Source organism: Aphelocoma coerulescens, chromosome 27, assembly GCF_041296385.1.
Source record: "Aphelocoma coerulescens isolate FSJ_1873_10779 chromosome 27, UR_Acoe_1.0, whole genome shotgun sequence".
Lineage (NCBI taxonomy): Eukaryota > Metazoa > Chordata > Aves > Passeriformes > Corvidae > Aphelocoma > Aphelocoma coerulescens.
The window spans coordinates 3399138-3422477 of record NC_091040.1 but is presented as its reverse complement, the minus strand read 5'-3'; the positions used below and the strand labels follow the sequence as shown (position 1 = coordinate 3422477).

At 52.7% G+C, this 23340-nt stretch overlaps 1 protein-coding gene across 1 annotated transcript; it reads right to left on the bottom strand.

Annotated features, from left to right (window-relative positions):
* Nucleotides 1-382: 382 nt before the first annotated feature.
* RND2 (Rho family GTPase 2) lies at nt 383-17423 on the bottom strand. The gene is made up of 5 exons (XM_068996433.1): nt 17263-17423; nt 17095-17182; nt 5913-6022; nt 2621-2755; nt 383-1824 (listed from the first exon to the last, which is right to left on the bottom strand). Exons 1-5 carry the CDS (start codon nt 17362-17364, stop codon nt 1576-1578), a joined length of 684 nt encoding a protein of 227 aa, XP_068852534.1. The 5' UTR covers nt 17365-17423; the 3' UTR covers nt 383-1575.
* Between the last annotated feature and the right edge of the window lie 5917 nt (nt 17424-23340).

The window sequence follows — 23340 nt, the reverse complement described above, 5'->3', positions numbered from 1 at the left end:
CCCAAAATGCCTTCACTGTGCAGCTGCAGTCTAAGACCTGGGAGTGAGAGCAGACACAAAATATTGAGTCAAAAGCTATTGCTGTAGTGAGGGAAGAGGCAGCTCATGTCAGCTCAGATGGCTGGATCAGGCACAGACAACCTGCAAATGCTCCACAGTATTTAAGGAGTCGGGACAGAGGGAGAGGTTATTCAAGGCAGGTGTTCCAGCTCCAAAATGAATACATGCAGATACATCCTCTGGGTTTTTCACTGAAGTGTATGGCACAAGCATATTTCAAGAGCTAGAGAGAGACATTAGGATACAAAGAGAAGCTGGGTGGTAAAAGATTTTGAGGGGATGCATGGTTTGACTATTAAAAATGAACACAGTTGAGCACCACGAATTTTCCAGTGATGTTTATTTTTCCTGTAGCCCACAGACACAGTTGGATCTGGCAACAGAGCAGATTCTTTTTTTCCATAAAGTGTCCATGTGACATTAAGCCCAGGCTAATACTGTCATCAAAGGCATTCAGAGAGGGCAGCAGCAGAAGCAATGGGAGATGCTGGGAGGAGGCCAGACAGCAAGGCACAAGGGCAGGGAGCACCTCCTCTCCCACTGCCACAGCAGAGACAGGGTGCAGATAGGCATAAAATCATTTTTCTCATCTATACCAGACAAACACAGCACCATGCAACACAGCCTGCAGCTGGAAGTGGGTGGAGAGCAGAATATGGATCGTTATTGCAGTTATTGCTGGGAGCCGTGTGCGCAGGACACGCGGCCGCCGGCAGCAGGGAGAGCCCGGGGAGTGCCCAGGGGTCAGCAGCTCACACAAAGCTCCCCAGGGGCATTTGCTTGCTGAAGGGAACCACGATTCTCAGGATCCATCTACTGGGACAGACCTCTCCTCTGGAGCCAGATCCACTCGGCTGCATTTCAAATACTGTTCAAGTATCTCAAATACCGTGGAAAGAGACATCTCTCTATTTTCTTTGCAGGAGGTGGACTACTGTGGTGTCTCATCAGGTTAAGGTTCCTTCCCTGGGTGCCCCCCCTCCCAGCTCTGGCCCAGACCTGCACCTTCCATGGCACTTGCTGTCCAACCTGGCTGAGGGCAACACCACCTCAAACAACATTTCTCTCCTCAAGGAAGATTGGAAGAATACCTTCTCCTGACCCCCCCTCCTCCCTCCAGCCCAGGTCCCACACAGCCCCCGCCCCACACTGTGTGTGCTGGACAGCTGAACATGGGCAGGGCCTGGGCTGTGGGTACAGGAGGGTGGCACACACACGGCATTGCTCCCTTTTACTTTGTTTCACCCAGTCACAGACCTTCCAGCACCCGAATACTCCTCTGCCAAGTGGTTCCTTCATCCCAAGCAATCTGCACAGCAGCAGCCAGCCCAGAAGTCTCCACAGTGCAGGGTGACTCGTGCACCCCTGCTTGCAGCTGGGACCTTTACTCAGCCCTAGAGACTGAGCAAAAGGCTTTGGAAAGGCAGGCTAGCTCCTGCAGCCAGCACCATGCCCTTGTCTCAGCCAGTTACTGTACAAATGGACAACACACACACATTATTTACAGCCCATTTTTCACATGATGGAGCAGCTCTTGGCTCGGTCTTTCCTGATCTCTGTGTCACTCAGTAAGTCTGTCCTGCCAGGCATCTGTGACGCCCGCTTCAGTCCCCGTTTGGAGTTGCTGCGCTTCAAGTTCTTGTGCATCCTGTTGACCGAGGCCAGCGTGGTCACATGAAACACGTCCCGTACGCTGTCCTCCGAGACCTTGGAAGAGCACTCTGCGTAGGCCACTGCCCCGATCTGCCGCGCCAGCGCGCTGCCCTGCAGGCCACACAGAGCAGGAGGAAGAGGGAACAAGGTTAGGACACCTCTGCTCTCCAAGGAGCAGCCTCTCGCACAGCCAGCAGCCCTGTCAGTGGCACCATGGGGACACAGTGGCTCCTCAGCACCTGTAAACACAGAGCAAGGCTCTGTGAGAGCTGCAGAGGTGACGGCAGCCTCCTGAGCAGACAGTGCTGCCAACCACTGGGTCCTGGGTTAGTGCCACTTTCTCATTCACACAGGGCCACCCCTGCAACTGAGACACCTGGGCAGCCCCCCTCACCTGGACAGTTGCCTGCTCTGCACATCACAGAGCCAGGCACAGCAGCAGCTCAGAGCCCCTGCACCACAGAGTCTGGGTCAGTCGCCAGCCTGGAGACACTGCTGGGTCCCCTGGAGGCCACTGGCAGCAGCCCCTCAGCCGTGGCTTCCTTCCCCCGTGCAGTTTTGCCCCAACACAGAACCCAAGCAGGAGAGTCACTGGGAGCAGAAAGAGCTGCGCTGAACTAGGAGATGCAGAAGGACAACACTCCCCTTTAGCCAGTCCAACTTGTTAAATCAGGCATTTCCACCTGCTTTGAGGAATGACTTTTTGGCTGCTTACTGGGTGGCTGCTCAGCAGAGCATCAGGAATAAGTCAGAGACTTCCAGAGCTGGGGACAAGAGTGCTGTAAACCTGAGCAGCTCCGAGCCCCTGAGCCACGATCAAACCAGCTGCAGACCAAGACTGGGTACGCTGGGCCACAGAGCAACATCTCTCCTCTGTGAGCCCTGCAGGGTCACTGCCCAAACACACCTGCTCATGTGTCACAGGGATGAGGCGCTGCTTGGAGAGCTCCCGCAGGGTGTTGAGGTCTGTCCTCATGTCCAGCTTGCAGCCCACCAGCACAATCTTCGCATTGGGGCAGAACTCCTGCGTTTCCCCTTGCCACTGCAGAGGAAATGAGAGGCTCTGGTGTGTATGGCTTTTCCAAACAGGGTGTCACAACTGTTCAAACACTGATTAGCACATGAGGACTCTTTAATGACTGCCATAGGCAAGGATGGGAATGGCCAGAGTCCCCCTTGGACAACTTTATGCTCGCTTGTTCCAGATTGTGCCCTGCAAACCTGCCCCATCCTGGTGGTCGTCCCCAGTGGGAGGCCACAGGAGGCCAGTCCTGGCTGTGGAAAAACAACAACCACACAGTCTGGTGCTCAGATCTGGGACCCCAGATCTGGCCAGTGGGGAGCTCTTTGCACACTCACACACTATTTATTACTGGGAGCCACATGTTAAAGACATGATAATATTCAGAGCATAGCTATAGCCAGGGAAATAAAGAATTGAAGCAAAGGAGAGAAGGCCAGGGCAAACATCCATGTCCTTCATATAAATGGCTCCTTTCAGAGCTCCCAAAATGAATGCTTGATGTCAGCTGTGTCTGCAGCAGTAAATAAATCCATCACCTGTGACCTCCCCCGGGGGAGACCTGCACAGCTCTATCAGCATGTCAATGCCCCAGTTACTTATCTAGTGGTGCTGAAGTAGAAAGCAGATAGTAAATAAAGATAAATAATTAGAGATTACCCCCAGCTGAAGTCATCACTTGGAATTAGCAATTTCCTGCTATGCTGACTGGTGGTTAAGCATATTTCCTGGGCAATTAGAAGCAGCAAGAAAACCAAGCCACAGCCAAGCCACCAAGCCCAGTGTCCACAACCTCATGGGGAAGGGAAGTGCCAAGAACAACCCAAACATCATTCAACCAGTATCAGACCAAAGCAACTGCAAAATATGAAAAATCTTATTTTCTACCAGGAGATTGTCTTAGATATCTTCAAGTATCTGCTTGCCAAGGACATTGGTTCCCCAGGACTCAGGCACCCCCAGCCCCTGGGCAGCATGCTGGAGATCACGGTGCTGCAGCCACAGAGCACCAAAGGCCAGCACACGCTCACAATGAACAGATCCAGTTCTTCTGGAGCTGGAATTCAAGCACCCTAATTTACATGACGGATTTGAGCTCCAAGGTCTGGTCACACCTGGCAGAGGTCACAGCTTCTGTAGTGACACAGGGCTCCCTGGTCTATGGAGAGAACTGTGACCCTCTTCCTACATGACTGACACCTCTGGGGGCCCAAGACCTGCTGTGCTATCAACACTTGTCAGAACCAAGGTGCCACTCCATGAAAACTTGCTCTGCATGAAAGGCAGAGCTGCTTGCTTGCACTCCCTCAGATGGCTCTGCCCTTTCAACTGTACATGCTGTACAGCAGCCCGGGCATCAGAAGGGCAGCATTAATAAAGATTTCCTCTGCTGAATTTTTGCCTGAGGCTTGAACAGGAAATGTTATTTTCCTTATTTGCCTGATATCACAAGCTAAAACCCATTTCAGCTTCATGGTGTCTTAGGAATTTTCCTCACCGCCATAAGGCTGTGAGCCTTGCACCAAAGGAAACAAGGCATCTACTCAGAGGTATTTAAGAAATCTCCTGGGATTTAGGGTTTATTTTAAGTTACCATATCAAAAAAACATTGCCTAACAGCACTCAAAACATCTGTGAGGCTGTACGGGGAAAGCCACGCACTGAGCAGGATGGACTCACATGAAGAGTGTGCAGAGAGAGAAATAACTCCCAACCCCACCTAATTATTGAGGGGTTTGTATTTCATTAAGGTGTAAGTGATTCACTTGCATTATTATTCTGCTGACTCCTGTGCTGAGCAGAGAATTCTTTGAGTCCACATAAAACACCCTCCCTCAACCCAGCCTGCTTGGTACCCGGGACCTGCTCTGGAAGCCAACACTGAGCCATTGACCGATTTATCTGAAGGGTCTTTGTCCCCTCACCAGGACACTCCTGAGACAAAGACTCACTTCTCAGCCCTCCCAGCAGCTGAGTAAGAGGCACTTGCTTCAGCACAACGTCTGGCAAAATGTGGAGAGGCCAAGAGGCCAGCCAGTACAATGTGACATGTTCAGGCTGTGGCCATTCCAGCCCTAGCAGCCTGGGGCTCTCTGAGGAGAACAGCCATGGGAACCACTGCTCTGTGGTGCTTTTCATGCCTCAGTGTCTCAGAGAGTGTCACAAATGAGATGCCAGCCAAGGCTCCCCCCAGGACAGGATGCAGCTGCCAGATGCTTTCCTGCAGAGCAGAACCACAGCTCCCTGAATTTCATGGAAGGAAGCCGGCTACAGCCAGGACCAAGGGATGCAATCGACCTGGAAGCCACTTACCCTCACTCCTCTGAGCAGCATTCTGAGTTGCTGGACTTCACTCCATCTCAGAGAAAAGCCTTGTGTGGGACCTTCTCCCAGAAGTGACCCACTGGAGACCAGCCAGGGGTGCTCCACAGCAGATCCCCAGCCCCATGAGGCTCTCTGGGACCTGCCAGCTGGAATATCAGCTTTGCTGAAAGGCACTAAGTTGCAGGTAGAAAACTCTTGTCTGCTCCCACAGAGTACAGCCACTCAGCTCTGCTGGGGCAGGCTCAGGGCCCTGCCTCCTCTCCAGGACAGTGGCATTGTACCATCTCATCTTATTAATCCATGGGCTTGAAATTCAGTGCCACAGCTCATTATTTTTGTTGACAAGCTATAGAGAACTGATTGCTGTCTTTTTTTGCTATGCAGATGCTGAACTGGGGGAAAAGCCAAAAAAAACTGAGCACTCTGCTTGCTTGGAAACAGGCACCAGGGGCCACTCCTCAGCTGCTGCAGGCAATCAATAGTCACTGGTGGCTCTGCTAACAGAGATCCATAACACCTTCCAAGGTCTTAATGGAAAACAGAACAAATACCCTACATCTCTCTCTGTCCCCCACACTTGTATGTGTGACTACAGACCCCACTCACATACTGCAAGATACCATGAGCTTCACCATTCACCAGGCTCCTTTCAAATGGAAATATCTTGCATTCTGCACAGATCAAGCAGAACACCTGACCATCCTCCTCTGAGCACACAAACTCCAGCCAAGGCCTGGCCACAGGGCCAGAGCTTTGAGCCCTGATGAGAGCCTCAGGGCACAGGGACCTCATGGTGGGCCCTAAGGTGCTGCAGAGCACCTCTCTCGATGGCCAGAGGGCACGGGGGACTCACCTTCTTGAGCACGCTGTCCAGGGTCTCGGGGCGGCTGATGTCAAAGCAGATGAGCACAGCGTCCGAGTCCGGGTAGGCCAAGGGCCGGACGTTGTCATAATACGCGGAGCCTGCGGAGAGGAGGGGAGGGGTTGGGGAAGATGAAACAGGAAAGCCTTATAAATATGATTGCCTGACAAAAGATTTTGGGAATATGAAAACTATAAGCGACACCGAAATGAAGGCCACCTTTGAGATATAAAGTCTTAGTTACTGAACAACTGGAAAACAATGGTGTGGCCGGCTGAAGGTAATCCCCTCTTGATTGAACAATCCCCTCTGCTTACAGACAGGTCCAAGGGTCAGAGCAGACCCTACTAGCTCAGCTGAAGGGGTCCAAGGAGTAGTTTTTAGAAGTTAAAATGTAACACTCTATGGTAATGTAATAACTCTTATAGGCTGTATGTAAATGCTATAGGATTTGTACCTTGTACTAGATTGGCTAGTGAGAATTAGAATATTCAGTACAGAAGATGATTTATTGTATTGTAACAAGGACCTAGCTCTCTTGCTCTAGCTCTCTTAATTTGTCTCTCTTACGCTCTTAACTCTCTTAGCCTCTTGCTCTTGCTCTTAGCTCTCTCGCTCATGCTCTCTCTCTCTCTCCTACACCTTGGGCCTGCTTGGAGCTGCAGCTGGCAGCTCTAAGCAGTGCCCTTGTACCCACGCCCTTTGCAATAAACAGCGTGTCCCCAAAGATCTGCTTATAGAGATCTCTTGTCTCCGACCGGCCGGGCCCGACTGAACCCCCCATCGCGATCAGTTTCTACAGGAGGAGTGCGGTGAGCAGGTCCCATCCCACAGACTGCTTCTGGCCCAAAGGGGCGGGCTGAGACCTCAGCCCCCTCCGCCAGGCAGAGGTCTTTCACTCCAGTAAGAACTGGAGACACTGGCACATGATGCAGACCGCTCTGTTGAAGACAAAGGACGTTAAGCCGAGCTCTTGGCCAGTGACCAGACACCATAAGGTTCAGCAGAGTTTGATTTGCAAAGGATTTTAGTTTCTTCGTTTAGGCATGGAAGTCAGAGGTTTGGTCCTTGTTTTCTTATATTTACCCCTCGATAGAGTGAACAGGCAAGTTCTGCAGCGCTCTCCCTCTCTAGAGAGCATCTGGCAAGACCTGGTGGAGCTGTGCTGCTGGGGATGCTGCTCACGCAGGAGGGAGCTCAGCAGGGCTGCAGTGCCACAGCACACTCACGCCTGGATTCCATCGCTTGTCATGCCAGTGCTGCACCACTAACAGTGGAAAGGTGTGGCTGAGAGAAGACAGAGGCTATGCTACTGCTAGTTTTTATCCTCTCTTGCTATCTTTATACAGGTGAGCTAGCTCACGTATAGATTGTGAGAATTTGTGACAGGTAAAAACAAATTGCCTTTTTTTCTGGATTTGTGCTGGGAAAAGTCAGACAAATTCTTTTTGGTATATAAAAGAAGTGACAGGATTTGGTGAACAAGCTATAAATGGAAGGGGATGATTCTGCATTCCCTAGGAATTCTGTGAGCAGGCAAAGAGCCCAGCCTGAATCCTGCACAGCTTCTATTACACACGTGTGCAAGCACACACCTTCAATGCAAATTTCAGGCATTGAAGTCATTGTGCCATAGGGTTTTTATTTGCAGTGCATTCTGTTGGCAAGTGCAGACACCTCAGCAAACAGTCATGGAGCAATCAGCTCACTGCTACTTAAAAACACTGTTTTGGTTTTATATTGCAAAGACAAATGACTTAAACTTCCTGGAGGGATGAGAAGCAGATGTTTATTTATGAAAAGAGGAAACAAGAGACACCAGAGTCCTTGTTGAATCTGCCTCCTCCAAAAGCAGGATTGCCCACCCTAGGCCGAGGAACTAGACACGCTTCCTGCTGCAGCCCCTTGGGATGTCTGGACCCAGCACTTTCCCACCCCAGGAGAAGGGTGCAGCCCAGGTGTCAGGTGGCTCCTTGATGAAGTTCAGCACCTGATGAATTATGGATGATGGTGGCTTATGTTTCCGGAAGGATGGAAATCTGCCTGGGCTAAGAAGGAGAGGAGAATGGGCTGATTCTCTGCAGGAGCTCCAATCCTAGGTCCTGTGTGCACAGGGGCTCCCAGCTGAGGGGCAGCCCAGAGTGGGGCACAGTCCCCCAGCACAGCGCTGCACACGAGGTGCTCTGCAAACACCCTGGGCCCCTCTGCAAGGCTAAGCCTGGGGAGCAGAGCCTGATGCTCCTGCCTCTGCCCAGAGCCCACATGGGGCAGGCTGAGGGCTGTGTGGAGCCTTCCCAAACCCTGCCCACTGCCGGAGACTGGCATCCAGCTCAGAGCACGGTACCAACAAGAGCAGAGCTCTGGGACTCCGACCAGCCCAGCCCCTGCCACTCCCACGCAGCCAGGGGAAGGTGCCCTGGATTTGATGTGCAGCTGGATTCCCAGCAAAATTGGCTACGGGTGTCTCCAGCTCTTACAGCCAGCCCACAGGAGCAAAGGCACCTGCACCCCTGCTCCCGCTGGGGAGAGACAGGTCTCTGTCCCTGCAAAGTCTCTAGGAAGGGAAGCAGTGGGGATCAGCACAGAAGAAATAGACCCTGATCTCTGCAGAGCCCAGCCCTCTTCCTAGAGGGAAAGTCATGCTCCCTAATGGAAAGGAGCCAGTTCCTGTGGCATCTTGGACAGTTCTGGAGATGGGGATGCCAGACAGGCAGGCACGGTGAGCCAGGGCAACTCAGTGTCCCAGGCACAGAGATTTCTGACCCCACCTCAGGCTCACACTGCTGCAGTTCACACCTGGCAGAGCCACACCATCCACTGCTCCCTCTTGGACCCGTGGAACAGCGAGATGACCCAGCCCTGCTCAGCACAGGGCTGCTTTCACAGGCAGCACCGAGCACAGGAGCTCTGAGCTCCCCTTTGAAAAGGGTTTTCAGTCTCACGTTTGGCATGGGCTGACAGGACAGGATGGGATGGGAGATCCAGTGCTGACCCGCATGCCTGAATTAGCCTGGTCCTTTATCTGAGCCATGCCCTCTCCCCCATGCACACAGGGGTGTCTGCCTCCAGACAGGGGCCCTAGTGCTGCAGGAAACGTTCCCACGCACATCCTCTCCCTGCAGCTTCTCAGTTTTACATAAACACTTCAGATAAATCTACCCCCTCCCAGCCAAGGAATGCTCCTTTTGTAGGGGTAGTTTTGGCTCATTCAGCACAGACATTGCCACAGCAAACTGTATCATAGCAACCTGCTGCTCCTCAGCAGCCAGCCAGCCCCTCAGCAGAGAGCTGACAGCGCTGCTGCAGCCCCCCTTTATCCCACAAGACCCCCACTGTCTCATCCCAGTGCCAGGAATCATGCTCTCATCACCTGGGACCACAGGAGGAGAGACTCCCATGCTGGCAGGAGGCACTGAGGGCAGGGAAGCACAAGGTAGAGAACCTTATCTTTTTAATGAGATCAAAATTTGCTTCACATTCATTAACCTTCTGCTCCAACTCCAAAGAGCAAGAGTCACCCCTGGCACCTCAGCTGGCAGTTCAGCTCACAGCCAGAAACAGCAGCTTCTGCCCACCTCAGGAGACCGACAGAAACTGATGGGGACCCACAGCCAGTGCTGCCCTGTGGGGCAGGAGAGCTGCATTGCTCCCAGCCAAGGTAATCCCCAGTTTGCTCTGGAGACATCTCTACTGAATCAGGACATTCCATTTGGGTGATTAATCTTCTAGGTTTTGCATTTATTACTTTTTCCTTGCATATGACAATTAAAAAAACAAAACAAAACACCCCCCCAAAAAAAAACAAACCAAACAACCCACAAAAGCTTCAGTGCCTTCAACTCTGGCTCTTCAGTTTTATTGATTATGAGCACTTGACACCTTTCAGATATTCCAGCAAGACACCCCAGAGACCCCCAGTCTGGCACTTCCAAGCACATGCATGCACACAGGCGCCCAAGGCTGGTGCATCTGCAGATTCAGCCTTCCTTTACTGCATGAGTCATTCTCCCACTTGGCATCCAGGTTTGCAAGGAACAGGACCTATGTGCATCTGTTCATGATGAGAGAGAGAATTGGAGCAAGCCAACAACCAGCTCAAAAATAAAATTCATACAGGGGTGGATACAAGCATGAGTAGCTCCAATTGGCTAGCCCCATGGCTGGCAGATCCTGGAATGCCTGGCACTGCAGCTCAGAGATGGCACTCTTGGGCAGGGGATGGAAATATGCTGTTTAATCTATACTTCGTTGTGCTAATCTTCATTTGTTCCTCATTAGCTGTTCCAGAGATAATGAGCCTCCTCACACAGGCACCCTCTATCCAACAATAGGGCATTACAAACCAGGAAAGCCAGTGTATGTTCAGAGCCATGATCTGCTCTGCAAGGGGCTCCCACAGCCCTGCTCTGGCTTAAAACACAGATGAGCACTGCCAAGACCTACATTTCTCAGCTGCACACTTGTCTTGGGGGGCTCACTGTAAACTCTCCCCTAAGAGTTTACGATGCTGAGGCACATGCTGCTTTCTGCAGGGGCTGCCAAGAGCAACCTTTGTGGAATGAAACAGAAAATCCCAGCTTTCTGGAGGGCTGCACTGACAAACCAAAGAGTTTTGGGTCACCTCCCCAAACAGTCGTGCCAGATGAGCACCAGCCTTTAGAGATACAGAGGATGTCCACTCTGCCAGACAGATCCCACCCACGGTCCAGCCAAGCTCTGGGTAAGAGGACAAAGCTGCCAAAGCAGGACCAAGTCAACAACGCCAGGACTTCTACAACGTTCTGTCCCAGCTGGACTTTGACATTTGTCTTGCTTGTGCACCATCACTGCAAATGCCTGAAGTATAGGAAAGGAGGAAACTGCTCCATGACATAGAATAAATACTCTTCTGGGAAGTGCCTGACTGAAAAAAACAACTCATCAGCTTGGACAATTAACCTCTGCTCCTAATTCTTACAATGCAAGTATAAAAATTAGTGAATTACTAAAGAGCCCAGCTGGCATACCTTCAGGATGAAGGCAATGGTGTTTGCGTAGGCTGAGGTGGCATTTCTGGGCCCCTCTCCAGATCTTATTACTGGAAGCCTGCCCCTCAGGAGGAGGCTGTTCTGCTGGATTTACCGGTGGAGGAATCCCCAGCTCAGGAGGCACAGAGTGCTTCTGCCTCATCCCAGTCCCGTGTCCTGCTTCACATATGCAGCTACCAGTGGTCCAGAGAAGCTTGCTCAGATGCAAACCTCCTCCAGCAACTGTGAGGAGCCCCTGAAAGCTCCTTGTAGAAGTCCCTGCTGGCTCCTGGGGGAGTATCACGGGTGTCTGGCATGGGAGGCCTGGGTCTGCAGATGCAGAAGAGCTCACCCAGCCTTTTCACAATCCTGCCTGCAGCAGCTGACCAGGGAGACAAATGGGGGTCAGAAGTCCCTTCCTGGCACTCTTGCCACGTCACGAGGACAGCTGGCATTGCCACAATCTGCCTGTCATGCTTCCTATAGGGTACAACAAGGACCAAGAGTGGCAACAGCTTCTCACAGCACAGCCAGTACACATTCTGCCCTTGGGGAACACGTCCCAGGGCTGAATGAACACAATTATCTTGATGCAATGTTGCACATTTCAGGTTTACTGTTCACAAGCATTAGATCCCTCCCCAACCACTTGGCTGCCAGATAAGGTTTCTTCCCACAGGGAAGGCTGGGCCTGTACACTTGCAAAGTTAAATGGAGTGGAGATTTTATCTTCAGAATCTGGGGCAAAAGGAGCAGGGAGAGCAGAGCACAGGAGAGAGCAGATCACCTCCACGCTGTGGGAAAGGGGTCTGCACCCGAGCTGGGAACAAACCCACTCCACAGAACACCCTTCCCTCTCCACGAGGTTACAGCAGCCAGCAGGGTCAGCTGGCTGTCGCTAAAGGCAATGTTCCTCAGCACCCCCATAACTCCCAGGACATCCCATGGCCCCACAGAGGCCAAGCCTCTCAGATCTGTAGGGGACAAAGGACGGATGATGCCACAGGGCATGCTGCCCTTGATGCAGAAGAAGCAACCTCCATCCCTGAGCCACACAGCCTTGCAGCATGCCCCCCATACCCTGTACAGCCCAGAGAGATGATCCTCCTGGGCACTGTCCTGCCCTGTCATGTCTTCTCAAGGTCCACTCTCCACCCACTTCAGTATCAGCACTTCTGCTGCAACCCTTTAAAGTTCTGTCTGACTGGTTACTGACCTGCGTGAGAATGTGACCCAGCTGCACGTATTTTTAGGATTAACTATGTATTTGTGCTGAGGCACAACACAAGCATGCTGGTTTTGGGCTCTTAGTCTCAACAGGAAGCATGGGAGGAGCTCTTTTGGTATGGAAAGGGCAGCTCCACATTTTCTCTCTGCCTCAGAGTGCAAGTAGCATTGAACTCTTTCTGAGACAGAACTTGTTCTTACACTTTGGAAGAGGCAGCCATGGCAATCCTGGAGCTGCACACTGGGAATCCAGGCACAGACAGCCACAGCATCCATGGAGATGCCATTGCTAAACTCAGCCCCTTTCAGCTCTCTAATCTCATCAACATTCCTCAGTAGTTCCCTTAAAAGAAGGATCTGTTATCACAGCCTGTGGGTTCCCACACAGGCCATTCCAAGGCAGACTGTTTGCTGAGTACAGGCAAAGAGGAAGGCGGAGGGGGATTTGCAATTCAGTGTTATTCTTGTCTTGAAAGCACATCTGCTGAAGAGACAGCGGCTGTGGAGGGCTGGCAGCCACACAGCTCCTCTGCTGTGAGCTGAGCAGGGCACTGCTGAACCTGTGAGCACTGACCTTTGCAGCACTGCAGCTTGTAGAACACACTGCAACTCTCGACCACGCTGCATCCCGACAGTCCACAGAGGAAAGTCCCCTCCAGCACCTTTCCAAGGCAACAGTGACCTTGTGCAAGGCACAGTGCCAGGCTGGGTCTCCCACTGAGCACTGGCAAAGATGTCCCTACCAGAAGCAGGCAGCTCTACTCTGCAGCTGGATCTGCATCAGCAAAAGATGCATCAAGCAGCTCAATGGCCTCAGGTCACTCACTGCTCTGCCCGCCTGCACTTTGAGGCCACAGGCACAGCAGGAAGGCAGAGCCTCCCAGCACTGGGAAGCAAAGAAAAGAGTCCAGGCTGCAAGGCACAGTGTAGGTTCCTTGCCATTATTACTGAAAACAGAACAAAAAGTCTACTTAGGCACAGGGTAAAGCCTCGGACCTGCCAGCATCCATGCTGCAGCACCCTGGCCTTGCCGAGGCACTGGGCAGCAGCATGGCTTGAGCTCCTCCGTCCCCTTGCTTGCACCCAGAGCCAGGGAAGCTCTGCAGAACAGGCAGGGCATTGGGCCAGTCCAGTGTGGGCAGCGGGTTCAGTGGCAATGCCAGAGTCATGGTGGGAAATGCTCCAAGCACAGGTCCCTGGGAAGCAGGTCAGCCTGCTCACTGAAGGCTCTGGCTGCTGGAGACCTGCTGAGCACCACAGCGGCTCCACTTCAAGTGTGAGACCTCCTGGAGCTGGGCAGACCCACGGACACTCCCTGATCCCACAGGGAAAGCAATATTGCATTGCTGAGGAAAACCTCCCTGCCCGTGCATGCCTAGGGGTAGCAGTGCTCCCTCCCAGACCTGACGCACTCAAACGAAACTCGCCCACTCCTTGCAGAGCATCGCTAATGATCACAAGCCATCCACCCTCCTCCACCTGCCAAGGAACAAAGCTCTTCCTGATGGTCTGGGGCACAGGCGCTCCGGGTCTGGGAGGCACCCAGCCCTTTGGGAACAGCACTCCCAAGCTGTCAGACATCTGACTGAACAGGAGTTTCCCCCTCCACGAGACACCAGCGCTGTGCAGAGGAGTTGTTCCTGTGCTGAGCATGTTCAGCCAACAGGCAGCCAAAGGAATTTGCCAGAACAGGAGCAAGAAGAGCAGCAAAGCACCGTGTCCTCCATAAGGCTCGTGAGCACAGGTACCAGGGCATGGCCACTCCCTTGAGCTGCAACCATGCCTACCCCATCCAGCTGGCAGGCTCTGCACCCCTTCCCTCACAGACAAGGATGTCAAACTGCTTTTTAATGGAGGCTTTAGCAAACAGCATGTAGCACAGGCTTCCCGGGGACAGGAGGGATGGGACATTCCTGACATGCTGTGAAATGGCACCTGAAGCACTTTTACTCCCACGGTCTGTCCCAAGCTGGGACACAAATGGAAGCAAACATGAAATGCAACCAGCACCTGCAGATGTTGGACAAGGGGAATTTCTGCCTGGTAAGTTCCTAGATCTAAGGCACATTTGAGACTCTGCAGAGTCCCAGCATTTGCCCTGTCAGAGCACCACAGGTTTCATCCTTGTGAAGGATTCTCAGTGCTGGAAACTCTCCAGAGTCACCCTCCAGCCCCAGAAAACCTTATCAATGGACAAAGAGTTAAAAGACATTTTAAGAAAAATCAGAGGTCCCAATACAATTTGGGAGCCATTCAGTTCTCCATCATTTCTGTCCAGTCTATGTCAATATTCCTCTAATGAGAGTTCCTGCCTGCCAGCTGCCAATGTCACAGCCTGTGTTTGCCACTTAGCAGGAGGGGTCAATTCAGCCCAAAAGGCTGCGTTTTCCAACACACTACCATCAGCCAGGATGAGAGGACACATGGAACAGACAACACCCTGGGCTGTACAGGGGTTACCAATGGGATGGCTGAGTAGCCAGGTATACTGCAGCCACACTCAGTCATCATAAAGGGAGTTTTCCAGGCCAGACTGCACTTTCCCCACCACCCACTGCTGAGTGCTCACTCTGTGCAGCTTTCAGTCTCCAACTGCTTCCTCAACCAAGTATGGGGTGAGGGGAATTAATAAAAAATTAAAAAACAATATCCAGCTCCTCTCCTCAGGTCTCTGCTGATTTCTGGGGGAATTTTGGTTCCAGTTATTTATCTAAGAGATGGAGAGCATTTAAAACAGAAAGTGTTCCTCTCCTCATGTCAGGATTGCCTTTTCTCAACACCTCCCTTTTCACTCTCACTGGGATGGAATTTATCACGAACAATAAACCCCTAAATGAAAAGCAGCTTAAAAGAGAGAGTAGGTAGCACAGAGAGAAGGGGAAGTGCTCACCGGTGCCTATCATTCTCCATGGGGGGGCAATGGGCTACTCCTGATCCCTTCAGCTCAGCTGATTCAACTCACTTTTGTGCAAAACTTCTTTTGCCAAAGCTCCCATTTATAAGGGCCTCTGAAGGGTAGTGGAAACTCAACAGCAGTTTGCAGTCTACAGCTAAAAATTTCAGTTTGATTACTAGGGAAAATTGCTATATAGTGCTTTGAAGGATTGTTTATTAAGAACTAGCTCCTGTGTATTTCAAATCAAAGGAAATTTATCTGGAAAACTACCTGATGAACTCTATCTACAGCAAAGCTGTTAAAAAGGTCTGACATTTTTCATAGGAGAAAAGAGAAAGAATCAAAGCCCATTTCCTTTTGGCTCTAGAGATAAATATTGGAAAAACATCTTTTGTCACAAGGCAAAAAATGAATGTGTGACAGCATCCAATGCAGGTATCAGATACATACTTTAAGGACTTTTTATCGTGTCCTTTTCTTTAAACATTTGTAAGACCAAAGCAAATCATTCTGGAGAATTCCTAAAAAGCAGACAATGCTTCAAACGTGCTTCCCCACCCCCCAAAGACGAAGTTTTTTAGATCAAGTACAGATACTCAAGAGCAAAGCCATTCAGTGCCTAGCAAAGATAACCCACCCCATCTCCTTCCAGAGTTGCAGAAGGCCATGGTTTGGAAAACCCCAAAGCCATGGGGGTGAACAAGCTGGGAGTGTACACTCATGTGCATCCCAGTGACACGTGAGGTCGACCACCCCTTAGTCCTGGCGCACCCTGAGCGGCTTCAAGGAACCCTCTGCAGCAAAGGCCCCGGGTCAGCCAGGATGGGTTCACTGTGGCCACGTCTGAGAGGCTTCAAACACACGTCAGCCCAGCACCAACCACCATGCAACAGCTTCCATGTCATACCCACCACTCTGTGCTTCAAGCACAGCTCCTGGCCAAAGGCCGAGAGCCAACACTTCATCCACAGCTCCAGCCCCAGCAGCTGCCCCAGGAGCCAGTGTCCTTGTGGCTCACATCACAGCACACAGCTCGTGAGCAAAGTTAATCTAATTACTTTTTTGTCTTGGGGAATAAAAATCAGCAAAAGCAAGGTGTCCTGGGTCAGGGAGCTCCTGAGGAAGACTCAAACATATTTTACATGTTTGAGCTAGTCCAAGACTCAGTAAAGCCACTACTCTAGGTAGAGGTATGCCAATCCTATAGCTGTCATTTGATGAATGCAAAGTTACAGCAAGGAATCTGGATGAACAACAGGAAGAGAAAGTCCTAGGTCATGTTTTAATTTACTACTGCTCTTGGACACTGAGAGGACTTCATCCGTAATCAGGATTGCAGGAATTATGAGAATATGGGGAAACAGCATCAGCAAGCACATGATGTATATTCATCAGCAGAGCACAGCATTCAGCTGCACCGCCTGAACAAAGGAATCCAAAGGTAAATTAGAAAGTGCATGTGAACTTTGTGGGACGCCAATATTCCTATTAGCTCTGCATCAAGCTCTTCACTTGCAACTCGTGCATCCACTGACAGCACAAAGTTTAGGACGGGTCTTGGTGGGCTAGGACAGCTGTGCTTGAGGCTTCATGCAAAACCACAACTGAGGACGCAAAGAGGCAAAACCAAACCAAGCCGAACAGGCGCCAGAGAACCCCAGAGCCTCTGTGCCAGCGGGCAACGACAGGCCAGGGCATCCCTCCCGAGGTGAGGGCTCCCTCCTCCAGCAGCACTCTCTCTCCTCCCCGTTCCCCTCCGGCCTCCCTCGCAGCCGGGGCCGGTTCCCTCGCTCCTCGCTGTCTCCCTACACATCGGTGCAGCACCGAAAGGCCGCGCAGAGCCGCGGCGGCTGCGGGACAAGGGAGCGCCCGCCCGGCGCGGCGGCACCGGCGCTGCCCGAGGCCAGCCGGGAGGCCGGCAGGGCTCGGAGCCGCTGCCCCTGCCCCAGCCACGGCCCGGCCCGGCGGCTCGGCGAACGGGGGACACCGTCGGCCGGAGGAACGAGGCCGGCCCCGCCGCCCCCCCGCGCAGCCCCCGGCCCACCTGAGGTGTCCCACATGTTGAGCTCCGTGCGCTGCTTGTCGATCTCGAAGCTGGCCGTGTAGTTCTCGAAGACGGTGGGCACGTAGCTCTGGGGGACGGAGGGGAGAGCAGAGGTGAGGTGATGCGAGGCGCAGAGCCCGGCCCGCCCCCCGCCGCCCCCCGCCGCACCTCGGGGTAGCAGTCCTTGGCGAAGACGTGCAGCAGCGCGGTCTTGCCGCACTGCGTGTCCCCCACCACCACGATCTTGCAGCGCGCCAGGTGCCCCTCCATGGTGCGGGGCCGCCTCGCCCGCGCCGCCGCTTTACCGGGCCGGCCCCGGCCTGGCCGCGCCCCCGGCCTCGACGGCACCAACCAGGCGCGGAGCGGAGCCGGCGCTGGGCAGGGCCGCGCCGCCACGGCCGCGGCCCCGGGAGCCGCCCCCCGCCGGCCCCGCCGCCCCTCGGGGCGTCCCCTCGGCGCTGCCGCCGCTCGCCGCCGGCCCTGGGACGCGGCGTGTGGGGCCGGTGGAGGAGCCGGCAGCGGGCTGGGCGCGGCCCCTGCCCAGGGCTCGGCACCCCCGGGTGCGCCCCCGGCCCCAGCCCCGCGCTGCGGTCCCTGCCCGGGAGATGCCCTTTTCCCCGGGGCCTCCAGCTCCGGCGCTGCCGAGGGAACGGGAGCTGTTCCCGGAGGGATTCGGCAGAAACGGGGACAGCCGGCATTCTGGCCCGCCTCGTGTGCGTTCAAAGAATCCCGTTTCCCCGATGTTCGTGGCCAAGTGACATCAGCAGGGGCAGGAAAGAAGTCTCTGCAGCAGCTGCATGACCCCAGGCCTGCCTCACAGCCCTCTGCAGAGAGGGCAGCAATTTCTGCTCTCCTTTCCTCCTCGAGCACAGACAGCACATCTATAAATTACAGGCAGTGATTTCAATTTAGCAGGCTTCTCTGCTGCTAGTATTTTGCTGGCCACACTGCAGAAAGATTTCACCTGAATGGCAAACTGACAAGCTGCCTGTCACAAAATGCAGTAAAAATAGACACAAGGAAGACAAAGCAGGCCTGGAGAAGTGGAAATGAAAATGTTTTGGCAGCGAAACCAGATTATTAATGAACTGAGGGGGCAGATTGTTTTTGCTGAAATCACAGTCATTTTTTTTGTGTATAAATATTGGTGCTGTGCATGATGTTGGGACAAGTAAAGAGCAAATACAGGATGCAAGGCATGGGGGGGATGCCATGCAGGTACCCAGTGGTTTCAGGTGCTGCTTGGCCTTCTGCCAGCCCCCAGGGACACATCAGCCTCAGTCAGCACTTTGGTGAGCCGGTTGCCTCCACGTGGTCACAAGCCATGCAGGTCCCACGTTCCAGGACGCACCCCTAGGACAGGAGCCAAGTGCAAGCAGGGCTGAAAGTGTGTTTATGGCACATTCAGCTGGCTAAATGGGAATTCAGGTCCCACCTCATCATCACATACCAGAGAAGACCTGAAAGCTGAAGGAAAGAGGTGGTCCAAGGAGATGAGGTAGTCCTGGAATCCCTGTAGCTCCTGTCCTCAACTGGTCTGATTTCTGCATTTTGTGAGCCAGGAACTGGCTCAGTCAGTTCTTTGTTCTGCAGCTTTGCTGTGGCTTTTGCTGCTGCATCTCTGGGCCTCCCAGCCTTGTCTTAAGCAAAATGATGAGTGACTGTCTCATGCTTGTTTTCTCCAACCCTCCCTGGGGAAAGGAGCCTGTGCAGCACTGTGACAGGTTTTATAAGGCCTGTAGTGTTTTTTGCGTTCTCATATGTGTGCATGTCGCTCCATTTTTATGCAGAAGAATGGAAAGAAAAGTTCATTGTCTTGTGACTGCAGGTCAAGGAGTGCAGGGTATTCATCAATGTCACCTGGAGCAAGCTCTTCCCCTGGCCAATGCCCTTTCTGACTGTGCTTCACCATGTTTCTAAACAGGAATCAGGTTTTTGCTCCCAACCAACAGACTGTTGAAACCCTGCTTCAGTGGAGGCAGGACGCTCTCTGCAGGGAGTACTCAGACCCTGGCAAACCCAACAGCTACGTTTTCCTTCCCCTGGGAGAGGCAGCGAGTTGCCCCTCCTGCTCAGAGCTGCTGGGCACCATCATTGCTGAGTCTCACATCCCTTTCAGTGCAGAGCACCCCTTGGCAGGCAGCACTTGCAGAATATGTTCAAAAACCCACCATCACGGTGTGAGTTTTCCAAGTAGGCTGCAGAGACATGCTGTGACTGTCACTGTGTGTGGAGAGGCGACAGATGGCTCTCACACATTTGCTCCTGGAAATGCTTCCCCAGTGGCTGGATCCTCCCTTGCTGATCCACGCTCTCAGGGTCTTAATTGCTATTATGAATTAACTTTACTGTGTTACATTTGTGTCATCTCGTGTACAAAGAAACCGGAAGATATCCTGTACTGGGAAAATATACTGTGAGAAGCCAACCTTCACTGAAGGACCCACGGCCTGAAACCTGCATCCTGTGACATCTTGTTCTGGTCCACAGAGCTCCAAAGTTTGGTCATAACTTCAAACGTGATGAAACGTGCAATATCGTGTTTCCCAGCCCATAAGCTGGGACAGAAATAAGAGACACTTTAGTTTCTCAACAGATCTAGTCCTAAATATCTTTTTGGACTTGTCAAATGTGGGAAAGAGCTAGAAACCTTCCAGGCCAAGCTGTAGAGTATGAAAACTATGAACACTTGGAGTTAAATCATTCAGCCCAGAGTGGTGTGTTATTTGACGCTTTCCCCTGGAAGATAAAGAGGTGGAAAAGCAGTAGAGATGCAGCAAAAGAATACAAATCAGTAGCAATTAGGAAGGTTAAAAAAAGAAAGAGAAAAAAAAATCCCAGCCAAATCGCCTTTCATGTGTCCAGCCTGTTTACATTCTGGGCTAGAATAGTGCTGATCTGACTCACTGCTGGCATTAATGAAGTTTGCACCTCTGGGTGAGCAATTTAATTTATCTCAGCAAGCCAAAGCTCATTATAACAGTCCATAAACGCTATCAGATGAAAGCAGCATCCTTCAGCAATCTCAGGGATTAAAGCAAGGAGGCATTCAACTGCCAAAGCTTCTGCTGGAAAGACTGCAGTCGGAGCATGTGTGCTAGAGGCTGAGGAAGCACAATGCCTCAATTACTGCTGCGGATTTCTCTGTATCGAGACAGTGATCTGGAGCCTCTGAAGCACTCCTCTGGAGCTGAGCAGCTCCCTTTTCTCCCCCTCTCTCTCTCCAGACATCTCTCCTTAGGGTTCATCAGGCCCAGTAGCAGCTGGAGAGAAATAGGGGGCCTGGGAGACTCCGTAGGTTGGCCACAGCTGGTTGCCCTCCTCCAGGGAACAGGAGGCTCCTTGGAGGGGCATTGCAGCATGAAGGCATAAAGTGAGACTTAGGGTGGGAGGAAGAAAATGGCTGATTCTGTCCTCTCGGGCATGGAAACCTCCTTGCCCCACCTGTCCTGTTCCACGCTGGATCCAGCTGAACTGCAGCTCCCAGCGCTGCGCTGGCCTTGCCCTTACCCTCACCTCGCTCTGTCGTTCCCAGCACTCCCTTTCTGCCAGGCTGCCAGGGTGGCTGCAGCTCCAGCACAGGGCACCAGCTGTCTGGGTGAGGGAGCGAGCCCGGCTGAGAGCTCCCTGGCAGAGGTGCTCGGTGGAAATGGCTTCTCCAGCAGTAGGAGTGATCTCCACTGCCTTCACATCTGAGATCATCTGTTCAGTTTTGCAATTCTTTTTCATGTGGAGAGTGGTGGAGGTGGGGTGAACAAGGGATGAACAGAAATAAACCCTCAAACCTTCAGTTTCTTTTCCATTTAATTTAAAAAATGAATTGCATATCCCAAACACAAATTGGGGAAAAAATAGTTTTTGAAGTCTTCCTTCAAAACACAGTGAGGCAGCATCCTCTAGGCTGCATATGCCTGTGCCTGTGGGGCTGCAGGCTGGTGGGAATGTCCCTGCTGCATCTGAGGAATGGGGCTTCTCTGGGGTCTGCTCCACCAGGCTGGGCTCGGGTGAGGGTCTTGCCTCTGTGGACCCACTGCTGTGCCCTGATGTGTTTCAGTCCCACCCTTGCTTTTGCCTCTTCTGGAACAGAATTGCTCATGTTCCTGGGGTGAGCCAGGGGAACAGCGAGCAGCTGGCACTGCCAAAGCACAGCAGTGCCAGAACCTGCCAGGAGCCAGGGCCCTCGGACAGCAGCAGAGGTGTTGGTGGTGCAGAGAAACCCAGGTCTTGATCCAAAGCACAGCCACGCTGCCCGGTTCTGCCTGCTGTACCCCTGAAATCCTCAGCACACTGAGGCAAGTCTGTGCATTTTCAGCGAGGTAAGACATGCTGACCAGATAATGGGGTTCTCATGGATGCACAGCATGTGGATGTGCTAAGCCTGTAATTTTGGGACTATAATTGTCAGTAAATTATTGATGCTGTAGCACAAAGTTGAAGTTAAGGAGAAGGATTCTCATTTCACATGATTTCTCCGAGGACTGCAGTGGAGAAAGTGCCTCCTTCCAGAGGAGGACACGGTAGGATGCTGTTCCATGCACACCTGGAAACTGGCCTCATGCCAGCCATACCCTTCACTTGTGCTGCACATCCACAGCCTCTGGTGCTGGGGTTGTGCAGGGGAAGAGGCTGGAGAAGCCACAGTCCATGCGTTGTGGGAATGCTGCTCTGTGCTGGGAGGATTTCTTCAGTCTGCTGCCAGCGCGAGGAGTGAGCTGCCGTCCACTGAGCTTCAGTTACCACTTGACAACTGCCTCCATTTGTCTCTGTGATCAAAACTGCAGCGCAGGGAACTGCAGCTGAGTGGCAGGTATGTCTGAGGGGTTTTGTCAGATCTCTTCCACCTGCTGCTTTACCTGTCAAATCTAAATGTAATTTACTGTGATACAGGCACAGTGTCACCCAGGAGGCACAGCATTCCTGGTACATGTGATGCAGATGGGACATCTTGTCTGTGTCTTCCTCTCTGTGCATCCTAACACTCTGCAGACACAGGTGAAGAAAAGGCAGAACAGAGGCAGGAGGAATCTTTCTCTTGAGTTCCAACAAATCAAGGTAGATGGATCAAGGTCAACACTCGCTGTAGAGCCAGGATACCAAACTGTAGAGCCCTGACAGCATGTGTGTGGGTCCCAGCACCCTGTGGGGGCAGCCCCACAGCTGCTTCCCAAGCCAAACCCTTGCCCTGGCCAGGAGCAGGGGGGCTCGGGGAGCATGGGCAGCACCAGCAGAGCAGAACAGGGGGATGGTGGCACCAGGTCAGGGTCAGAGTTGGAATGGGGAACCCCAGGTCCGAGCACCTCACCGGTGGTGTGGAGCCACCCCATGTCCAGCAGCCAGCCCCTGGCCACCAGTGGGGTCTCAGGAAGCCTTGCCCTGCTTTTGTGGGCCTGAGCCTCTGGGGTTCTGTCCTGAGACAGCCCTGGGAGCAGGCACAGGCAGCTGCCTGCTGACAAGAAAACTGCTGTCAGTTTTTTTTGTCTCCTGCCTGGTCATTGTTAAAATGTCCTTGAGAGCAGAGGGGAGGGACTGCTAGAGCCCTGCACAGAAATAAAAGGACTTGGAACAAAGGGCCAGGCAGGGGAGCTGGCACTGCTCCTACTGTGGCACATCCTCCTCAACCCCTTTCAGGGAATCAGAGGGGACTGCAGGAGGCTGGAAAAAGCGGGACAGCAGCTTTTGGGGAGGTGCAGGGCTGCTGGAAAACGAAGTGTTTGGCAGAGAGAGAATGAGAACAGTTACCTCAGTAGCCTGTGCCCACCTCTGGCTGTAAATCACAAGTCAGCACCATTCAGAAGGGCCCTTGGCCGTGTGCTTCTGTGCAGCAAAAGCTCACATTTGGAGAGCTTGCTGGAAAATGGTCTGGAGCAGTGAGCACCAATTCCACTGGGAAAACTAGTTTTCTCTAGTTAATGTTCCCTTGCTGTTCTGCACCAGTGTCCCGTCCCCAGCAGGCAGTGGGCAGCTGCTGTGGATCCCAGATCTGCAAGCTCAGAGTGTGCCAGCTGCAAATGCCCGGCCCATGCCCGCACACCAGCACCTCCCTGGCTGCTCCCCAAAACGGCTTCACTCACACCCGTTCCAGAGCAGCAACAAAGAACTGACCTTAGCCCTGCTGCTTCAATACAGTGAGAAAACTACCCCAGCAGAACACAAAGTGAAGTGGGTAAGGATTTACAGGGAAAATGTTACTGACTGAGCTGATAAGGAAAAATTGACCCAGAAACACAAAAGAGATAAAGGCAGAAA

What these genes read in the sequence shown, in the direction of transcription:
- RND2 (XM_068996433.1), bottom strand. Translation starts at nt 17,364, where the DNA reads ATGGAGGGGCACCTGGCGCGCTGCAAGATCGTGGTGGTGGGGGACACG. An exon ending in CCAAGGACTGCTACCCCGAG is followed by an intron (nt 17,183 to 17,262) that starts GTGCGGCGGGGG and finishes TCCGTCCCCCAG; the next exon opens with AGCTACGTGCCCACCGTCTT. An exon ending in CAACATGTGGGACACCTCAG is followed by an intron (nt 6,023 to 17,094) that starts GTGGGCCGGGGG and finishes TCCTCTCCGCAG; the next exon opens with GCTCCGCGTATTATGACAAC.